The sequence below is a fragment of the Melanaphis sacchari genome, unplaced genomic scaffold (assembly GCF_002803265.2).
Source record: "Melanaphis sacchari strain LSU unplaced genomic scaffold, SCAv2.0 Contig43_pilon_pilon, whole genome shotgun sequence".
Lineage (NCBI taxonomy): Eukaryota > Metazoa > Arthropoda > Insecta > Hemiptera > Aphididae > Melanaphis > Melanaphis sacchari.
The window spans coordinates 2136983-2161837 of NW_020271284.1; the positions used below are offsets into that span (position 1 = coordinate 2136983).

Sequence of the window (24855 nt, forward strand, 5' to 3'; positions counted from 1 at the left end):
TATTGAAAAAGAAATTGATTTACACGTGTGAATTTAAATTTAATAATAGTTTAAGATTTTTATCAACTTATTTATCTAACTTACAAATATAATAATTGGATGTCATGCTAACATTTTTGAAAACATAATAAATATATTATTTTAGAGACTTATACACATTAGATTCTGTAAAATTTTAAAATACTAAACTTGGTATTTTTTTTTGTTTATTAATGTTCTATATAATAATGTCACACACATATAACACATATACTGTTAATTTAATTTTATATCACAAAATTAATGATGAATCTTTTAATTATACATTCATATAATTTAATCACATCACTCTATTTTTGTGAAATTATTAAATAACAAATACGTTTGCTAAAATTAAGTAATTTCAATTGAAATACAATTAAAAAGTAACTGTAAATCTAATTTTCAGCTCTTTTAACTGAAATATTTAATTTGATTATTAATTTTTGTTTTTAAGATCACAATAATAAGTATAATAATAAAAGTTTAAATAAATATTGAGTATGTAAGATTAAAACATAGTTATTATAATTATAAATAATTTAATATCAATAGAAGTATGATTTTAAGTATTATTAAAACATTAATTATCTGGGAATTGTTTTATTATTGAACTCAAAATTGTTTGAAATACACACAGTTAAAAAATATTAAAATCTAAATATTCGTAGCCACTCCATTTAGTAGGGGAAGTAGAATGGCCTTGGGCCTGTAAAAATATTTAAAATATTAAAATAACATTCAAAACTAGAAGAAATGAAATGTACAGCCAAAATATGTTTACACACTTTGTTTTATCACTAGCATATTTTTACATTAGTGATTAACTTGGCTGGGTGTTGTAAATAGTATTAAATTAAACCTAATAACTAAAAATAAGACCGTGTTCACAATAGTGTTTGTTAAAAGTTGACATAATAAATATAAATAGTAAAACTAATAACATAATCTGATTTAGTAAGCTTAAGTTTTTTTTATTAAGTTTTAACATTAATCAAAGATAAATATTTGTAAACACAGCCTGTAAATGTATGCCAGTTAACTGCAATATCATGTTTTTGTTGGTGAAGCATATTTAATCAATCAATATTAAGCCTAGGAATTACTAGTTATATTAAGTTGATGGAATTTAATCGATTATTAATTTTAATCTCATATTTACCATTAATTTGTCAAAATGGAAATAGAACAAACATAAATTAAAAAATAGAAAATTATACATAACTAATTTAACAAATAAAACACAAAGATAAAAATAAAAATATATCAAAATAACCCAACAATTAAAAAATAATTTTCAAAATATTGAAATGAATTTTCGACTTTCATTTAACATACAATGACTAACTATTTGTACACGAATATAATTTTGTAGAAATTCAAACTAGTCTGACCCACCACAACCACGATCAAGTCCCAATGGGAAAATTTGTGTACAAAATAGTCATACTCTTTTGATACATTTTTTTATCATAAGAACAAGTAAAAAAAAAAAAAGAATTTAAAATTATAAAATTTGTATATAGAAATGTAAAAGTATGTGGAAAAGTCCCATAATAAATTATTTTAAATATTTTTATAAGATTTAAAAAAATAGTTTTATTATTTATTTATAGATTTTTTTTTTTAAACACTATACATAATATATTTTCGACTATAAATATAATATTCAAACCGATGAATTTTAATTTACTTCTAAAAAAAAATATGAATAAAAGAATATTATTAGCATGCTTAATATATATTTTTTCATCGAACTATAAAAGAATTTAATATACATATTCGTATGACATTCTCTACCAAGATAATAGATAAATTGTAAAAACAGTTAAATAATATTTATTTATATATTAGGAATGTAATGATGATAAAATTAACATGCAAGTATAATTAAGTATTAATATAAACCTTTTACTAGAATTTAAGCAATAAAAAAAAACTATTAAAATGATAAATTAATTTATAAATAAATTATCCTTTTAAAGTTTAAGATTTTATATGAAAATATAAAGTGCTATATCTTTTAACAAAATGTAAGTCATCATTGGTATTAGTGATAGTGTTATACTAACAATGCTTCATCAAATAAAAGTAAATATAATTAAATGTATTTGACGTTGAAAATCAATTAGATTAAAAAAAAAACTGTACATCCTAACTATAATCAGCACTAAGTCAAATAGCTACTTATTTGTTATCGCTTTGTCACCAACCTATATAACATGTATTACCCTGCTACTAGGTGATCTTATGTCAACAGTCTTGAATTTAAAATCTAAAATATTGATATTCATAATCAATATATTTGCATTTTTACAATATCTTATACTTAGGTTATTTGGTATGTCATATTATATTTAAGGAAAAAGATATTTAAAATTATACTTAATTATGTTAATAATGTTGGTATGTTTTTGGCTTGTCACTATATTGCACATAGTTGTAATTTCAAGTTCACACTTATTTTAAAACATTGTTAAAAATGAATTATTTCTTGCAATATTTAATATTGGTATTCAATTTTTACAACAAAAATTGTTGTTAGAATGAATAAAATGTGTGACATTTAAGAATATTTATAAAACTATCTTATTTTTTACATGTTACTATGAATTATTAGTTGTTTACTAATTTATTATAATAATTATTTACCATTATTTGAAAGTTTTGTAGTGTTATAAAATATATTAAGGTACAACAAATGATTACCTGGTGACGGGGTGATAACAAATAAGTACCACCAAATATAAAAACAAATTAGTTACTAAAGAAAAGTTAAATAACTAATAAGCCAAAGAATTATGAAAAATAATAATTTAAAATTAAAATTATTAATTATTATACAGATAAATAGCATATATTACAGTTTGGATAATTAAAATTATTTTCAGTTTAATAAAAGTTATTAGTATTTTATATAATTTTGTAAAAAATAAAAAGGTACATAAAATATATTATTTAAACTTTTTTCTCATTTATTAACAATTCATTTCAAATATAATTTAAATACTTAAACCCTATGATTTTTTAGTTGTGATTTATCAAACACTGATACATGTCTAAGAAAACAAAAAAAGTATAAAAGTATATGACAAAAGTTTGGTTTTTTTAAAATTATTTTACTGACAAAAATGTGTATGGACAAGCCAAATATCAAGTAAGAGAGGACTGTATAGTATCTGATGAGTTACAAGTTATGATTGAGCTAAACAAGGTGATACATTGTTATAAATATTGATAGCATTTGAAAAAGTTATGTTTAATATAGAAAGTAACAGACTTGCAGTAATATTAGCAAAACCATATTTTTGGATGTTGGAAGTTTTAGATGATCTGAAACTAGTTGGAGAAAATAAGAAAATTATAGTAACTATAAATTATTAACATTCATCCATGAAACAAAAAAAAATTTATAGAAACTAAATGAAGAAAAAATAAAAGTAATAGAAAAGCTAACGGTGGAGGATTATGTGTTTGAGGAAGTATAATGTTTCAAGTAATTAGGATAGTAACTTGAGCACTGATATAATCAGTTGGCTACTAAAAAAGGAAAAGGTATTTTTTACACCAATTAATTACTTCAAATCAAAGATTCATAGGAATAGAAATACATCTATGAATTATATATGGCTATTGTAAGATTAACATCAATTTATGGATGTTGAGTATTGAAATGAAAATTGAACAAAAACTAAGAAACTTTGATAATAAAGTACCTAGTACAGTATACAATCAAATTTATAACATACTAAATATGTGTTATAAAAAAATAAATGTGGAAATGAGAAAAACTGAGTACTGAGTACTTTGATTAAAAATTAGTGTAAAAGAAAAGAGAATCTAATAGTTTAGGATGTGATCAAAACCAAATGAAAAAAGAAAAAACTAATGAAGTTGGAACATCATTTGAATGGTAATCAACAAGAAGAAGACTAAGAAGCAGACCAAGGAAAAAATTAATGGATGAAATATGATAAGATCTAGAGAGATTGAAAGTAATTGATTGGATAGAAAGAATATAGGGCCATGATTAAAGATCTTTGAGAATAGCAGCTAAAATTACCAAGAGTTGTGCAGCTGCATGATGATGATGATAATGATGAAATTCCTATGCACAACACTAAATTTTTTTCTATTTTAATGGTATCAAGTGAGATATGTCTCATCAATTACTTCTAAATTTGTTTCACTCAATTTAATCAATAATAAATTACAATAGTATGTTAAATAAAACGTTGACTTATGAGCTTTTACTGAAAACTATATACAAGAAAAAAACTTTGATTTATTTATTACGCTAACGCAATACCAATGACGTTCAGAAATTTAGTGATAATAATTAAAAATCTATTAACCAACTGTTAAAATCTTCATTGTTTATCATAGTTAATGTTAGAGAAGTGCTATGTTGCACAAAAATATTATAATACACTTTAAGGACCATAATTCATAAATTTTAAGTAAACTATAATGAAGAAGACTTCTGCAATCTACCATATATATATCAGCTAGATACTCTTATTTATTGCATATTTTAACTTCAAAATCTACCTATTATTTTGATGAGACATTTAAAAGGATATGGTTTATTATAAATAAATAGTTATTGAGTTATGAAACTTACGTGGATATGGCCAACCAGAAGGAGGCGCTTGCATTGGTGGACGTGGTGGCCTCCATGCTCCCATTGGTGGTGGAAAGGGGGGAGGTGGTCGTAATGGAATCATCATGGGTCCTGGAGGGAAAGGTCTCGGTGGCATTCGAACAACTCCAGGTGGGGGTGGTGGCGGATACATAGGCTGTGGTGGAGGTTGCTGGAATGAATTTTGTTGCTGATGTTCCTAAAAAATATAGTATAAATTCATTTAAACAATTACTATTTTAAAGTATAATTACTTGTTGTGCTGCAGGTTTTGGTTTGGATTGAGATCGTCTTTTTCTTTCTTTGGCTTCTCGTTTTCGTGCTTCCAGATTTTTATTAGGCCCTCGTTTTTTACCATTCTCTAATAATACAACACAGTACACAACATTAAAAATTAGTGGAATTGATAATATTTTAATATATTTATAAAATTATTAATTAAATTAAAAATGTAAAATTCATAAAAAGATAAATTATATCAGTTCTATGGTTCTACCACTTATACAATTGCAAATTAGAATCCGACAAATAGAATCATTTTATTTTTATCCAATTCATGAAGATATTTATGATTAACGAGTAAATTTAATGGTATAACTAAAACGGATTGGCATTTATCTTATATCATTAATTATAAATACTAGTATTTATAACTAATGGTTAAACTCACCTACAGTATATACATTATAAATAGTTAACATAGAATAAGAATAAAAAAAAATTATTAATACATTTTTAAAAATTGAATGAACTATGATTACCATTTTTACTAACTGTATACTAACCTCTACGCTTCATAGGTGAACGAACAGGTGGTGGTGTTCTTCTTCTAGGTGAAATGCGACGTCGTCTTTCTCTTGAACGATCCCGTCTAGGTGGTGGTGTGCGTCTTCTTCGAGGACGCTCATTGGGGTGTGGTGGACGATCTCTCAAAGGTGAAGAAAGCTCACGTAATGACGGTGGAGTAATTGGTAATTGTTGTTCATGATTAGGAGAAAATGGTCTGTTATTAGGTGACATACTTCTGTTGTACTGATAATGATTCTCAAAATATACAGGAGATCCACTATGTCTGGGACGTTCTTCATAATGAATCGGGTCATCCTTCATACGATGTCTATTGTGATCACCTGGTCTAAAACGTTGCATTTCTGGTGATCTAGGTTCTGGAGGAGGGCCAGAAGAAAAGTTTTCCATCTTAAGTCTAAAAAATATCATAAATGTAAATTTCACAAGCATGCAATATTAATCAAGGTGCAATTATTTACTGTTCCAAAAAATGTTCTGTCCTTGGTGGACGATCATGAAGATTTCTTTCTGGAGAGTGCTTTGATCTATCTCTGCGTAACATATTGTTGTCAGAATTGAAATGATCACATTCAGGAGAATAAGGTAATGGAGGAGATGGCGGACGAACCATATTAACAAGTGGGGATAAACTTTGATCACGAGACATTAATCTGGTTGGACTCAAAGGATGAATTATTCCATAATTCTTATCTAAAATATAAATGTTCACCATAAAAATCCAAACACAAATTATAAAATTTTTAAAAAAAAAATTGTTTATTTAATGCCAAATTATTCTGACATACCATTATCATAAAGTATCTGTTGATTATTTTGATTGAAATGAACTTGCCGTTCTTCAAAATCTTGATGATTATTATCTATGATTCCAAATTAAATAAAAATTTCTAAATTATTGTAAATTTATTATTTACTTATAATAAAATAGTGAAAATTTTGTGCCATTAAATTTTGCGAATAAGTGTTTAATTTATAATTTTTTACAACATTTGTGGCAACACAAATATTAGCAAAAACTATTAGAGCAAATCTGAAATTTATTGATTACCTATATACAATAGAGAACCTAGCTGGCTAAAAAAATGAAATTAATTAAAAAATGTAGACTAGCAGGTACCACTCAACTGAAAGTGTAGTGTGGGCATAAGCGGAGATTGGAGGGTTTGGCCTCCCCAAATTATTGAACCAATTCAATTTTGTAACAATGCAAAGAAAGATTTAAGCCCCTCCCCTAAAATTCAATTAAATATACGCCTATGTGTGTGGGTTACTATTATAGGTATGTTAAATTTGAATTCAATGATATATCAATGAATCATTATGTACAAAAAATAATTCTGAGCGGAGACAGTTTGTCAGGCTATATCATTATGAAGTGGCCGAGCGTATTAAGACGTCGGTTGCGTCGCGCACCGTCACCGGTTCGAATCTTGGACATGGGTGGCGTCACTCTTCAGGCAGTTACGGTGTCTGAAGAGAGAAGCCGCCGCCCCCCACCCGGGCATGGCAGAAACCTACAGGTGCGTCTGAACTAGGCTTTCGGGCCTACTCCCGGACATAAGCGCCATATGCAAAAAAAAAAAATTAAGTATATTATTATTATCATATTTTTTTCTTTACAAAAAATTATTAAATTAATTTTAACATTAATATTACATTAGGTTTTTTTTAATTATTGACAAAAGCATTGGATTTATCATATTATTGTTATTAACTTTTTAGTCAATACACAATACCTTAGAACAGAATATAAATAGGTAATATCTTAAAATTAATAAATATTTTGAAAAAAGACCTTAGACCTGTCTAAAGTACAAATCCATTTTTTTTTATTATCAGGAACTACTTTCAAAGTTTTGATGCATTTTTTTAACTACTTATGTGTATACACGTCAAAATAAAAATAAATTGTAAAATCAATTAATTCATCACTCCGCTCAGAATCTAAAAAAAATTATATATATATAACAAGTCATGACCTAAAATGAAAAAGATGATATCAAACTATACTAGTAACATAATTAAAAATTATATAGTTAAACCTTAAGACAGTTTCATTATGTCTTACTAATTTATTAGCCAAATAATTTTCACTAAACCAAAGGTGCAAATTGTCTTACCTCAATTTTCAAAATTCCATCTTTAAGAAATATATTAAATAAAACAATTGTGGCTATAATTATCTCGATTGAATAGTAATTTATTGACAACAATCAACACATTATGAATTTTATGGTGCATGCCAAATAACAGAAATATTTCCTAGATTATTATAGATTGATATAATATATAATATTATAGTTATAAAATAAATATACATGATAATTAATGAATTAAGGCAAATAATTTTAAATAGAATACTAATTAGTAATAACTTAAAAATTTAAATACAAATATTCATATGAAAATAGGTAACCAAGTAAATAATTTAAATTAATCAGATGTTAATTCGAAAAAAAATTATGTATCTATGAGTAAGAACTATTATCAATCACAATTACATAATAGGTATTACATTATTATTGAGAATTTCATATATATATTTTTTTTTTATGAGTATATATTTCATGTATGAGTTATATTATGAAAAGTTAGCAACAACCGATTATAATACAGTGAAAAATAATACTCATATATTCTCATACATTTAATAAATATTTGATAAAATAATAATCTAATATTTAAGTAATGTACAAATGTAAATACAAAATAAATTATTGATATTTTGAGATGAAACATTCATTAAATATTATTTTTTTAACAAATACTTAGAATTAGTTTTAAATTAATTTTCATATTTTATTATAGACTGTTATTTGCAATTAAATAAAAATGGTATCAATATAAATTTAATTTTTTATAAATTTATAAAATTAACTAAATTTGATTATAGTAATATTATATTTTTCAGTTTAACTGATTAAAACATTTGGAAATTTTGATGAAAAATTACAATTCATATAATTAAAAGAATAAAATCAACATATTTGAAACATTTTCAAATTATTTTCTTCCACTAATACATTAAGCTATTTAGAAATGTTATTATAATTATATTAACTAATACTTTGAAATTTGAAAATGATAGAAACAATCAGGTAACATAAAATATTAGTAAAAATAAATAATAAAATGAAAATACTCTTTTCAAAACTTTACAATATACCAGTGGTTCCCAAACTGTTTTGGTTCACACATCCCCAAAAAATAAAAGAATGCCATGCTTCCCTTCTTAAATAAAACAAAATTTTTTTATAAGTGTATTTATAAATATCAATATTTAAATCTTCCTTCCCCTATTAAGTGCTTGTACCTCCCAGGAGTTACACCTCACAGTTTGGAAACCGCTGCAATATACACTATTTAATAAAATTAACAAAAATGTATTTATTTCAAGTAATAAAAAATAGTTAATTTTGTTAAAACATTGATATAAACTACAATTATTTAATTATTCTAATTGGTTAAAAAAATAAATATAAAACTAATTGTTACACAAGATATTTAACATGATAAAAAATAAATATAATACTAGTTCTTAACAATTAGTTATTATGATAATAAAATTTTTATTTATTTATTAAATTAATTTAAAATTTATAAAAACACACCATTAAAAGTAAACTGTGATTTTTAATTATCATAGAACAGTTATGGACCTTTGAAATAAATAACTATAAATTAAATAAGTATTGATTATATTAATTTAAATATAGTTGCATATTCTATATGTCAATGCAAACTAAAATAGTTGTACTATTTACTAATGGTGTATTATAAAATAAAAATAAATAAAACTTAAAAAAACATTTAAACTGGTTAATTAACTTTTTAAATGTACTTTTGGTACAACTTACAATATTTTATAGTGTTTTTACTTGATTTCCACTTAACTTCAACTTAATAATTTTTAAAGATATATAAAATAAAATAAATGTAGGTATAGATAGCTATATTTTATTTATTAATAATTATTTTATAATCAATTAATTTATAAATATTTTATATACTTCATAATTCTCTTAAAGAAACTTTTTTTCAATCTAAATGTTATTATTTTTATCTATTAAACTATCTATTATTTTTATTAACTTAACCATAATTTATAATTTAATATGACTAATTTCAAACATGCTATAATTAAACTAACATAAATAAATAATTATGTATACATTTGTTAACTTATAAGAGAATCATTGAACTATTAAAATAAACATTTATTAATAAAAATAACTACCAAAAGTATAATAAAATATAATCTTAATGAAAATATAATAATGATTATTAATCAATTGGAATTTTTATTATTATTATTATTATCGTTAATGACCATTGACAATCTGCACCATTGCTCAGCATATTATATGATTTAGTGTTTTTTTTATATATAGGATAAGGCACTAAAAAGACCAATTTTCAAAGTTTAATTGTAAAAATCAAAAAACGAATGGAAATAAATTGTTTATTTATTCAAAAGAATTATATAAGAAACCAATTATTTAAAAAAAAATTATTTCCTCAAATGACAATCACTTCTATCATCTTTATACAGAATATCATGCTGATAAATTTTGAAATGAATACAAAATGGACGCTAAAGCACTGAGCAGCTAAAAACAATTATTTATTGAAAAAGCATGTTAGTCACTAATAAATGTTTTCTAAATGTTTTTTTTTTTTTTTTTAATTAATAATGTTTAGTGAATATTCATTTGTAGTATTGGATTAACGACATTTTTAGGATCTGGTTCCTATTGCTTTCCCAATCAAGTATTATTTATTATTATCATTGTCTCAACATAATATATTTACTGAAAGTATTATAAATTATATCATTAAAAATAGAATAGGGGAATCTTAATGAATGCAATTATATTGTTCAAACCTATTTGTCTACAATTATTAAACTTGTGTCATAAGAAAATATCAACGGTTTTTACTATGTATATTTGTGTCTTTTTATAGCATGTATTTTATTGTCAATATTTCATCAATAGAAATAATAATAAGATCTTCAAGGAAACAAAATTATTTGTATTCATACACATTCGTCCACAATAAAATAAAATTTCAATAAGATCTGCAATAAACTAAAACTATAAATTCATACAAACAGGTTGTAAATGTCTTCTTGAGATTTTTGTTTAGAAATGATTTTTTATTTAGATTTAATAATTTTTAAATAATTGATATAAATATGTATATTAAGAATCAATTCATAAAAATAATTTATAACTTTGAAATTTAAAATTAAATTAAATATCAAAAGTATGTGTTGAACAAAATTTCTTTATAAAAAATATATAATATGTATAAATAATAACAAGTTGATTTAGAATTGATATATAAAAATAATTATGAAATAATTCAATTTAAATTAAAAAATTACTTACATGAGAAATATAAGTTATTTCACACTAATTAATAAAAAGGTAATTTACTATTAAAATGTACATTGCAAATAATAAGTGATAAATTATAATTATATTATATTGATAAAAATTATTTTAAATGTTTAATTTTAAATTATATGATTTCTTAACAAAAATTACAAAAATATAAAAACCAATTAAAAATTTAAGATTATAAAAGATTAATAAAATAATTATTTTATCAATACACTTTGCATTTCTTCTTTAGATATAGATGCATTTTCATGCAACATAAAACTTTTTGAATCTTTGATTATTCTTTATTGTAAATAACTAAAGAATAATTATTTATATTTAAATAAAACTGGTAAAAAAAAATTAATTTGTTTTTTTTTAATAGTACACATTACTTTTTGTATTCATCAATAGCTGTGTATTGTAATATCTGAAATAACTTGAATAGGGCTCTTAACTTTAAATAAAGTATATAAACTTCAAAATATAATTATCATAATTTAAATACATTTATATATTAATGTATATATTTATATACATTAGTATATTTTAAACATGTGTATCTGGAAGACTTAATGCAATGTAATAAATCATCATACTATAATATGGAATTTTGTTTGTAGAAAATATACTTGATATCATATAAACTAATTAAATATTTTGGGTGACTTCAGCATTAGAAAATAATAATCCACTTTCCATTTTGTTAACAATAAAACAATTGTAATCTCTTACCAAAAGTATTAAATTTAGGTTCTAAGCTAAAAAGTATTTCCTGAAAGGAACAAAGATAATTAATTTAATGAATTATTTATACTGTAATATATCAAAAATTATAATAAATCAATTTTTTAAATTGTGGGTAAATATTTATACTGCAGGCCAAAAAAATAAATAAATTCTCTGTGGCCAAAGAATTAAAAATATTCTTTAAATTAGTAGGGTATTAGATAGAGTATTGTGTAAGAATATATTTAACAATAATATTTGTATTGTTCCCTTAATGGCTTGATTTTAATCTGTACTAATATAATGAAACTGAAAAATTTGAACACGCTAACCTTTGGAATTATTAGTTGAATTAAACATTTTTTTTTTTTGCATTTGATAGCCCAATTATTATGGAAAGTTATAAGTTACTGAACATCATACTATGATCCTCGGGAGCTGAGCAAAATGAAAGTCAGAAAGAACACTAAGTAAAAACTAAGTAATAGCACAAGCAACCACTGCTTGATCCACGGATCAGTCAGAAGTTAACAATGTCAGTTAATGAAGAAATAAGTTTTAAAAACTACAAAAGTTTTATTTTTTACAGGCAACAAAGCGCATGGAGACAAGTATAAAAAAAAATGACATGTTGTCTGTAAATTACCAATTAACCAAAGTTTAATTCACATACATAAGAAATATAATTTAAATAGATAATGAAGTGCAAGACAATATGTAGCTCTATATAGAATATTTCTGCGGGGCAGTTATTATAATATGATGATAGATTTGGTTAACAGGCCATGATTAACCACATATCTATATCTTTACAATATATTGTATACTGTTTTTAGAATATTTAAATTATAAAATAACACAAAAAAATTAATGTAAAAATTTGGATTGAATATAAGTGCAAAAAAAAAATGTAATAAAGCAATAAAATTTGAATATTAAAAACAAAAAAAAAAAATCAATTAAAAAAAATGCAATAAATCATACTTTCTTTGTTTTAAAGTTATAATTTTAATGATAATAAATATTAAGTTATAAAATAATAACATTATTTTTAAAGAACCAATGTTATTCATTAATTAAGGATTTTAAAAAGTTTACTGTAATTTTTTGTGAGTGTAAACATTAAAATATTAAATTTATTTATTAACTTTTTGCAGTTGAAAAATGCCTTTATTATCATAAATATCACCTACCTGTTGATCTATTTCCAGCCACTGAATCTTCAACTACATAAGCTTTACGAAATGAATCATTTTGTTGAGAATCAGATGATCGTATCATTTGAACTCGAATAACTTTTAATTTGTCATTTCCCATACCATGCAATACATCAGTTTCTGGTCCTCTAAACACTGGTTTTTCAGGAGCATTTTGTGATGAATGATATCTATTAATAAATATGTATATATAAATATAATAATCACACACATATTTTTATATATTACAATATTATTTTTTACTACTTCAAAAGTATATATTATCATGAACTAAAAAGAAATAAAAACCATTATCCCCATTTAACAACTAGAAACTCTTATGCTTAAATTTAATGTATAAATATCACATGATTACAAGTTTAAATTTTCAATTAAAATAAGATTCAATAAATTAATTATCATCTTATATATCTTATTATATCAAGACATCAGTAAAAATTACATTAATATAAGCCACCAATAGCAAATTAGTTTTCCATAAAATATTAAAATAACCAATGTTGTGCTTACACATCACAGACAACACAGTATTTGTTCTTTTAACTTTAATATAGCGTAATAACAAAAAGGTTTTCAAAAAAGTATTATAATATATGAACAAATTAGTCAATTTCTGATTATTTTAACATTCAAAACCTTTGTATATTTTTCAATATTTTTATAATTAACATTAACTAATAAAATCATGGATTATATAGACTTTTTCTTTATCACATAGTGTTTTTAATTATAATATACAAATATTTCATTTTTAATTAAATTGCAAATTTATTATTATTATTTATCTAATTAAGTTAATATTATTTTATAATTGTATTTAAATTCGTTTATTAATTTTTATAATATCACGTTAATTACCGATACTATAATAATAAATTTTATTGTCATTACACTACTGTATTTTACAAAAGCTTATCCCATTTATTATACATAAATAAATAAATATAAAATCTAAAAAATATCAGTAATTCAAACTTTTCAACATGTACTCATTATAATTACTTAAATATAAACAATTTATTTATTCAAAAAAAATTAACTTAGAAAATTTGTAATATAAATAGACTATACTTGAAAAAACTCAGTTCTGTAGCTCTAATAACTATAAAAGTTATTGCATATTTAAATGAGTCATGTAATATTTTCTAACACTTAAACTTCAAGTTAAGATTAACAAATACAATATTTATCAAAAAATAAAATGTAATTTCTATTTAAATCTGATCTATCTTCACTAATGTTAACTCTAACATTTAATTTCATGAAATCCAATAAAAAAATTAAATAATAATAAGATTAAATAAGTAGACTATTATTTAATTATAAGTTTAGTTTGTGGGTTCAGTAAAATTTGTCCATGTACAATAGTTTAGGTATTCAGACTCCATTTTATAATGTTAAAACAGGATCACCTAAGAAGTTATTAATGATATTTTGATATTAATCATAGATTTAAATTTTAAAATATAGTACCTATAGTAGAATAATAATAAGTACAAATAACAAATACTTAAGTCAGAGGTTCTAATTTATTTTTTATTCATTAAATTAATTATCTGAAGTTATAAACAGACTTTGATATAAAAGTTATTAAATAAGCATCAAAAATATTTGTTATAATGCAATTTTAATTTTTTAATGCAAATTTGATATTATATAAATAGATATCTCCAAATTGTTTATAGAATTATCCAAAAATTATTAACTACCCATACAAAATTGAATAATTTAAAAATAACAAAATTATTATATTCCATAATCTCTAAATTTTAGTATGTTTAAAATTTACTTTATTGTTTAAATTGTATTTTTTTATTATAAAATATAATATGTATTAATATATTTTTTTTCAGATGTTAGATTAGGTGAATAGGAAATTAAATAAAGTATATCCACAATCTACATAGGTACTCAAATTAAAAAAAAATAAATAATTTTTCCAGTAAACCTAGAAATTTCTTAAATTTTAGTAGGGTTCAAAATTTAAATAATAGTTACTATACATCATACATGAATAACAATCATATATAAAAATGATTACTGTGCTGATGCATGAAATATGATACTTGTATGATTTTTTACGTTATACTTTAGATACTTAATTTAAATTGTTTAAGTATTAACATAATATTTAGGTTTTTATTTCATAATGGTTCATTTGATTATAAAAAATATTTTACTAATATTTTGTTTATGATTTTAGCATTTAATTTAAGATATTACACACTCATTTAACACACAATATTATCATATATAATCCATACCTATCAGTAGAAGGTACGTAATGTTTCACAAGACTTGCACCTTCGCCTGAGTCAGGTTTTGATTTATTTCCATTTTCTCGAAATAAATTCACAGAAGTATCTAAATTCTTATAAACATTGTCATCGTCATCATCGTCATCAGTCAATATGATTGGACTACTATTTACATTCCTAAAGTGACACATAATATTAAGTTTAGTGTAAACAAAAAACCCCTTAATGTTTAAAATAATTTACTAACATATGTATTCTGTTAGTAGAAGAATTTCCAGGATGTAAGTTTCCATTAGATTTTTTGATATTATCTTTGGTATGAGGTGATCTTCTTCCAGAAGTAGAATCACACCTATACAAATATCAATCAGTAACTACTTTTTACTACAACTTTTTAATAATTAACAAATTTCAGTAATAATTATTACAAATTTCATAAAATACAAAATTTTAGTTTGTATTAAACTCAACTCAGGTTTTAAAAACATAATTATACAATTGTTGTCACAATTTTTATGACTTAGTGCTTTAGTACAATGATAATAATATCCAACTGATAATATTAAACAAAATAAAAGATAAAAATAAATATTTAAAAAAAAATTGGTTTCAAAAAATAAATATTATTAAAATAAATATTTTTGATTTTAAATAATCTAAAACTTTTGAAAATAATTTACAAGAATTATGATATTAAATAAAAAAAAATTACACTGATTCAGAAGTAGTATTTTATCTTTAGTTTAAATTCTTACAACCAAAAACTGATTTTTAAGATGATATACAATTTATATAATTGATAAAAATTATATGTATGTACTATAGTAAAATTTATTTAGTTCTAAACCAGCATTCCTATAATTATTGATTAACAATTATATAATAACTTTAAGTATATGCTAGATATGTAGTACATATTTTCTTAAACAAAAGAAAAACTACAAGTTATGAAAATTGAGTACAAGCATTACTAAAGAGATGTTTGAGAAATTCTTTTTTAAATAAGTATAGAATTTTTTTATTAAAAAGTCATACTGATTTGATTATAATTTTATTTTAAATTATTATATTATAATTATTATAATTTTAAATTTTTATGAATATAGAAAATTATAATTTAACTTATAATGGAATATTTCAAATCCATATGATTAGCATTTTTTGAATATAACAAAAAAAACAAAAAAACTTTAAAAAAAAAAAATGTTTATTTTTTTCAACTATACTACCATATTGACACTTCAATTTTCTTTGTCCCTAACTACCAGCAGGACATGATGGATACATCACTAGCAAAAGCATTATTATATAAATATGTTGTTTATATATTTTTTAAATTAATTTTATTCAGTATTATACAGACTATACAGTATACCCAATACCAAGCAATCAGAGTTGAGTAGAGTACTCATGGGCAATTCATCTTTGATCAATTTGATTCTACACAAAGATCTCAATATTCCTCTGGTCTCTGATGTGGCAGTGGAACACTCCTGATGTTTACATTTCAAACTTGTTATACCCCCTCTCAAATCAACTAGTTCAAGTGACAATCCAAAAGTATCTCAAGTTATCTCAAGGAAACTAGAATAATGTTGGTCTCAAAAATATCACATAAATAATAATGATTTCATGATGGCATTATAAATAAGCAATTTCAAAATCCAAGCTCTTTCATGCCATCAGACTTGTTAAGTGTTATACTTTTTGACAAATTCAATACTTTATCTTCTTATTTTTATTCCAAAATACTACAAGTTTTTTTTTTGTTTTGTTTTATTATTATACTACTATGTCTTAGTTACTATATCAAATGTATTCAAACTGTGTATCTCAGCTACCAGAGGCATTGTGTGAGTTGATAAAGGAGCCATAGCAAAAAGACAGGAAAATAAAATTAATGTAATAATGTAATAATAGAAACAATAATGAAATACACACAACTAGTTGAATGTGTATAAATATAAATGCTATTAATAATTTGGGAGAAAAATATTGTGAAGACAAAAAGGAGCTAAGGGATGAAAAAGTTTGAATACTTTATACTATGTTAACTTTTGCTTCTAAAATATTAGCCTATGTTGGGGCTAAATATAAATAAAATGTTATTAAATAATCAGATAACAGAATAACTGATTATTATACCTAACTAAAAAAAGTTTAACTAGACCACATTAAATAACAACTATATAATAATATGTGACATTTGAAATTGCTGTATTTATTTTGTAAAGTATGTAATAATCATTTAATTTAAATATTAAAAAAGAAGTTTAATAGGTATCTTTATGTGATAAACATGCTAATACTTCAATAATAAAATTGTTGAATTAAAAAAAAGGTACTAGTAAAGTATTTTGAATGTTTTTAAAAAGTATTTGTGTTTATATTCAAAGTAATGAAGTAATTGAACACATATTTCAAATTCAAACACAAATAACACCAAGCAAATACATTTGAAATTTTCTTAAGATGACTGCATACCATCTATTAATTAATACTAGCAATCAATTTTAGTTATTTTAAACTTAAAACAGATTAAAAAATTTATAAATATAAAAAACTAATATTTGTAAAAATATTAGTATTATAAATAAAGTAAAAAATAGTTTTTTGTAATAAATAAAATTTTCAAGTTTTCTTAAACAAAATAAATTTTGCTATAAAATTAATTTATATTATCTAAACATGCAAAATTATATTTAATATATTATCACTTAACAGTTATGAATTTAATTTATACCTATATTTTTAAATGTACCAATACATTATAAATTCCAAACAAGTTCACTTCAAATATAAAAATAATGCTTACATCTTGTGACTTAAGATTTCATTATAAATAATAAATAAATAAATCACAAATATCAACACAAATTTTGTTATAACAAATTCTACATCTCTAGGACTAGATAATTTCCCAACTAGAATATTTTATCAATTCTATAATATTAATTAATAGAAGACAATAAAAAAATTAGCTAATAACTATGTTCAAATATAAATATAAAACTAATTCTACAATTTTAATAAAACATTGTTGTTAAATATATAAAATTACCTATACTTAAAGCAATAATAATAAAAATTTAAATAAAAAAGGTACGAGTATTTTGAATATATTTACGTTGAACGTGAAGATCCTGCAATTGGATAATCATTTCTAGATTGCCGTAGTGGTTGTGATGGTGGTGAAAAACGACCACCAGAATGACGACTCGATGGTCTCGGCTCTTTTCCTCGTTTAGGCATTCTCCAATGTTTTGTATCGCTCACAAATCAAAGTCAGTTTAAATAGCACACAATAATCTAAAATAAAAATGTGATAAAACACATGACGACTATTAAATAAATTTTAACCAAGTAGCTATAGTTATTTAATCTCTTTTATAAATTATTACAAAATTAATTTTGCGAGTACAATACTACATAAGTAAATATCGTATGCGACCAATCATTAGAATTTAATATTTTTAAAAACTAGTACACGTTTTGGGATATTAATAATATTAATTAAATAATTCGATGTATTATTCAACATAGTACTTAAAAATTATTGTTGCAATAAAGAAAAATAATTTAAGTAAGTAGTAGGTACGTGTGGCCCAATACCGGAGTCAGACATTCATTTCTGAATCATTTAAAAACACTGATCTGACACCCCTCAGATCACCATTTAAAAATAAAATTGCTAAGATAAAACGAACCAATAAATATGTAACATTAACCTGAACTCACGTTTTTTTTTTTTTTTTTTTTTCAAACGCGAAACACCAAACAACGATCTAAAATAAGTTAAAACGGGACACGACTTGTTGCAGTCATGAGTACCGGACAATAAATGACGCCATGTTGTTTATCAAAAATATAAAATATCAGGGCATCAAGCAATCGGATTTCAAACGTATGACCAGGAACACTGCGCAGTGTGTGCCCTGATTCTCCAACCCGGGTCATGCTGTGCGCAGAAATTATTGATGTTGCTTTATGGTAATTGATGGACTGTAGACAATATGTCGTGTGAAACACTTTCCCCACGCGACATTACGCCGTGAATAATATTAGCTTTTCTCGAAATTCCGAATATAATAGGTATAATAATCAATAATATTATGCAGGATAATAAGAAAATAGACAACGATCAAACAACAAGGCAATAACCAAACATGGCAAATTAGATACTATAAAGCACGACTTAATTTAATTAATTTTATTATACCTTAGTTTATGGTACAAAGTATAAAAGCACTATTAATTATACCATATAATAAGTAAGTATATGCTATAAAAATTACCTAATACCTAAATAATAATGTTAATTAATATTTTCTGTTAAAAAAATAAAGCTTTAATCATATTTTAAATTATGTGAAAAATAAAAAATAATTTACAGGGATTTGGTACTTAAGGTACTAATATTACTTTAATCGATAAAACTCAATACTCATCTTTTAAATTATAATAATATTAATATTAGTCATTGTCTATTAGTTGGGTAGGTACTGTTAAAAGCTTGAAATCCGTAGTGTAAAAAATTGGAATTCTATAAATATTATAAATATATATATATATATATATTCTTAATATAATTTATCATACCTATATTGATGTGATGATAAAGTATATAATAATGAGTAGTCTATAGTTTTCTTCATACCTACTAAGTACCTACTTATCAGCTTTTTACACTGTATCAATACCTAACTAGTAACTAATGACATAAATATACTGTTACAGCTATACATATATTTCATATTGTTTGGTGTCTACATAAAAATATTGGTTGTACGTAGTCAGACTTAAATATTTATTGAAAATAACATATAGTTATATTATATAATAATTTGTTATATTATAAATAATCTGCCGGGAGTCCGATAAAGATCTATTATAATTTCAATGATTTTGTTTGATTACATAGATAAACGTCTAAATATTAAATAGCATCATTTTGATAACATTCTACTATAGATATAATTCATTTAAATAATCTGTAATACATTTTAAAATTTAAATTAATATATAGATATAGTTGAAAATTATTGGTGGTTAGGTGGCGTATGATGTATCCATATCATTTGAAGATGCTACAAAAATAGTCATTTTCATAAATTATATATTATGTATTTCCAGGAATCAAAAACGTTAATCATTAACAATAAGATACTTCCTAAAAAAAATATTTTAGATTTTGAACAGAGCAATGTATTAATTGTACACTGATGTGGTTTCTTTTTTGGAATTAGTAAACACGATAAGTAGTTGAAAAAAAATCTTTAATCTTCAACTTTAAGGGTAATAATTACTAATAACAAAATAACTTATGAAAAATAGCGTTAGTATAATCTTATAGTCATAGAGATTATCTCAGAAAAATTAAGAGACTGTCATATCATTAATACATAAAAAGAATATTATATTTTATTATACACATAATTATATTATACTATTATAATAATCATAGTTATGTATATGATGTTAAAATACATATATAGTCTATTTTATATATTAAAAAAATTACTATTTAGTTAGTAGGTAGATACAGATGTAAGGGCTGAAGTAAATAATTCGATGTTGCTGTTACTTTATTGGCTCGGAACGTACAATGTATTCACTATAATATTCCGATCAATACAGCAAAATTTGGGGGAAGACGATGATTCCAGTTGACCCGGTCTGATTTGCGGCTGTGCAGTGTTTGCGGGGTGACTATACGTCTATACCTACAGAAAAAAGGGCTGTCTGCATATCTGCTCGATATGAGTAAAGAGTTTATTACCATATTTTTAAAAATTGTAAACGTCGATTTTTTTTGCAAATTAGAAAGAAACTTAAACACGTTTATTACGTGTAGTAAAAATAGGTATGTATCTATAGGTACAGTTTGTTTTTATTTTACTTAGTTTTAAAATAATATATATTGAAAATACACGAATAGTACACACACACACGCACACACACACACACATACACACACACACACATATATATATATACAATGTGGCCTGAAAAATTTAACAAAATAACCTAACCTAACTTTGAGTCAAAGAAGATGAATAATCCGATTCACAATTCATGATAAAAAAAATAAATAAATATCATCTAGATATTTTAAACTTAAGTAAAATGATAATAAAATATTATTGCTATCTATATAATTTGTAAAATATATTTTTTTTTAAATAATTTGTTATACTAATCACTTATTCCTAAAGAATAAATAGTAATACAATTGTTCATAACATTATACAAAATAAAGTGTTATATAAGAAAGCATATGAAGTTTTTAAATATAATAAAAAAAGTGAGTAAGTTATATTAAATTAATTTTATATTAAGAACCAGCCTTGAATATAAAAATTTAAGCATTTTTTAACTAGGTACTCATTTTATAAATAGACAAAAATAAATAAATAAAAACATCGTTGTCAAATCGCTTTGCTTAGAATCTGTAAAGAAATTGACACCATTACAAGACAATACAAATAAATGACACAAAAAAAAGGAATATTTTGTTGATAATAAATATGGCAAATGGCCCTTGACTTTATTTGAAAGTTTCAAAGAAACAAAACTTAAATAAATTCATCATTTAAGAAGAAAAATATTAGGGAATTCGGTCTACAATATCTTTAGTAAGTGTCTACTTCGCCATTAAACAGCTCATCACTCACTAAATATACATAACGGAAAACGATTCTGAGCTGGGCAATCTGTCAAGACTATATTAATTAGGATATTTTTATATTATTCTTATAGTAATTTGTTGTACTATAAGTAATACGTACTAGATTGAATTTTTTTTTCGAAAACATCGCATTAATTAAATAATTAATTATATATATATTGTTGTTATTAGTTCTTTAGTGACTTTCTAATGCGGCTTAAACGCCATAGACTGGATTTATTGTAGTTATACAGCCACACATATAGAGCATATTTTAGAGTGAGCGATGGGATTAAACATCTTCTCTTGGATTTGTATTCTACGTATAGATTTTATGAACGATTTAATAATAATAAAAAAAAAAAATGCTTAAAAATTGTATCTTAATATTTTTTTTGTGAAAAAAACAAAAATAAATTAATGCTTATAATTATCAATTTCAAATATTTTTTTTATTAGTTATCACTTATCACAATAAAACACTATACTCTTCTTCTCTTAATAAAATAATATGTTCATGATTGATATATTCTAACAAGGAACTACTTCATAAAACTGGACGTTATAAACAAGGAAAGAGTGGGACACCAGTCACAAAATTGTATCAGTAGGTAGGTACCTATTTTGCGACTGTGATGCTATCTAGTGTAAGGGTTTCTTTTCATCACCGAGTAATGTGTACCACTTGTCACTTTTATGATCAACACGCGTACCACTATAATTCTAAAACTAAATTAAGAGAATCAATTTTTTTTAAATATATATTTTATTATTGTTTGATATCCATAAAAGTAAAAATCTTAATTTTGAAGTAAATCAAGAACATCAATATCAAATTAACTAGAGCTTATTTTCACTCGTAAATCACTTCGAATATCAAATCTACTTATTTTTTTTAGTACAACAGTTCAGAAAATATTTTTCACACAAATAAGTAGTGACAAATGGGGTTAAATATTGTAATGCTTAGTTGAAAAGAAATGGGTATTTGATTTTTGTTGACGTCCAAAATGAAATCAGCGATTAGTCTTCAAATGCGTCATTCATTCAGCTACCACTTATCATATACATGAGTGAATCTTTGTTTTCCGTGTATTCTGAGATTTCTTTGTCAGAAGGGTCATACGAAAAGTTCCTAATCCAATTTTCTTTGAGTAATCTTCAAAAATTATTATGAAACATTTATTTTGATTCTAGAGTGCTTCTAAGTGTTTCAAGATGTCAGCATTTAAATCTTTCTCCAGGGAGAATTTATTTTCATTAATGAATAAGACGAGATTAAAAAATGCCAAGATGCCTTTTTTTTTTTAATAAAGATTTATGTCAGAAACAGATCCAAGAGAGGCCTAGAGCCCTCCCCAGACATATTATTTCTCAAATTATTTTTATAATTCTACGGATCCTAATATTACTATATTTGGAATCACATATACCTCTAATAATATATTATACAAGGTGAATATATTTATATATTATTTATCGGAAAAAACGAAAATGTAAATAGACATTTAGATTTTATTATTTTATTTATAAATATTATATTATATTAAATAATCATTAATTAATTTTTCACATTAATTATCTATAACTATTATTATGACAGAAATTTTAAATTATGAATAAAATACCTATATAAAAAAATTTTTGCCTCTCCCCAGATCTTTCCTCTAGATCCGTCTATGATTTATGTAGATTTGATTTTAGATTTATAAAGATATTAATAAAAAAAATAAATAATATCAAATAAACCAATTATTATTGAATAGTATTATTGTGAAAAAAAAATATTACCTACTTAAAAAAATGTCTTTGCGTACCACCGATTAGGAACTACTGATCTAGTGATACTAGTGATACTAGATTTACTACATTACGTATTTAACTTATTATAAAAATGTATATTTATGTAAAACTTGTAAAATATAAAAACAAAACAAAAAAAAGATTAATATTATTATTATTTAAAATTGGTTTTTATATAATATATAAACAGATATTATCTGTTACATATGATATGTTTATTGTTTTAATAATTTGATTATTTATTGCTTAGTCTTGGGTAAACTAAAGTAAATTTCTTTTAAATGCGATGCTATACCATCAATGCATAGGTACTGAGGTTGTAAAAATATAGCTCATTAACTTTAACTCGCGTAGTGTAAGGATGTTTTTTCCTTTTTTACCATGACTTAATATAAATTGCATAACTCGTAAAATTACACATTAATATATGTGTATATATTTCATAAAGATTTTTTTTTTTATTGTATAGATAATTAGTCAATCCGTTATCACTATATCAATATTGTTCATTAAAAGATTAACATTCTAAAATCTTTAGTTTGTTAGTTTTTACTTAGTACTCTTTTAATTCGAATCTAAATAATAAATCTGATACTCAATTTCTATGTAAAGTACTTACATCTACTTTCATTTTTCTATTCATTAAATAACATAAATTTGAAATGAAAATGAAGACATACAAGCACCTGTATTATGAATCAAAATGTATTAGTAATTACATAACTTATAAGTTATTATATTATAAAAAATATTAGCTCTCAATGTGACATGTATTATAATACAGCATACATAATTATTAAAATTTAGACACCTTACGTTTTTTTTTTTTAAATTTTATCTGTAATTACACATTTTTGCAATAAAATGCGTTTCATATTATATTTATATTTAATTCGTTTGTATGATTAGTGAGCATCCAACAAGAGAGAATGAATTAGCATCAGAATTAATCATTGAAGTTATAAAATAAATTATATTCATATATAGCTTCATTAAAAATGTTTTTATGGCAGATTCTTAAAAACGTAATGAGCATACCTTAATAAATTATTAGATGAATAAATTTGAAAACCTTTAGTAGTAGATGATAATATAAGTTTATAAGTTTATACTTGATAGGGTTGTTTATACTTCTATTATTTAAAAAATATGATTATAAGACATATTAACACTGAATATATAATATATATTACATACATTATACATTATAATATTTAATTAAATAATATTTTTTTAACTTATTTATAATAAGTTTATTTATAAAATATATAATTATGCACATAAGTATAATATTTATAGTAGGTCATGGTTCTTCAAAATAATA

General features: G+C 23.0%; 1 protein-coding gene across 4 annotated transcripts; it reads right to left on the bottom strand.

Moving 5' to 3' along the window:
* Positions 1-612: 612 nt before the first annotated feature.
* On the bottom strand, positions 613-18938 carry LOC112597676 (serine/arginine repetitive matrix protein 1-like). 4 transcript variants are annotated; one of them, XM_025343832.1, is made up of 11 exons: positions 18800-18938; positions 18189-18370; positions 15309-15413; positions 15068-15238; positions 12780-12973; positions 6256-6330; positions 5929-6160; positions 5446-5864; positions 4915-5021; positions 4643-4859; positions 613-727 (listed from the first exon to the last, which is right to left on the bottom strand). In XM_025343832.1, the coding sequence occupies exons 2-11, from the start codon at positions 18311-18313 to the stop codon at positions 699-701; spliced, it is 1674 nt and encodes a 557-aa protein (XP_025199617.1). In that variant the 5' UTR covers positions 18314-18370; positions 18800-18938; the 3' UTR covers positions 613-698. The 4 variants fall into 4 exon arrangements, with proteins under 4 accessions (XP_025199617.1, XP_025199618.1, XP_025199619.1 ...); XM_025343833.1 differs by having other exon boundaries at positions 18790-18938; XM_025343834.1 differs by having other exon boundaries at positions 4643-4850; positions 18800-18936.
* Between the last annotated feature and the right edge of the window lie 5917 nt (positions 18939-24855).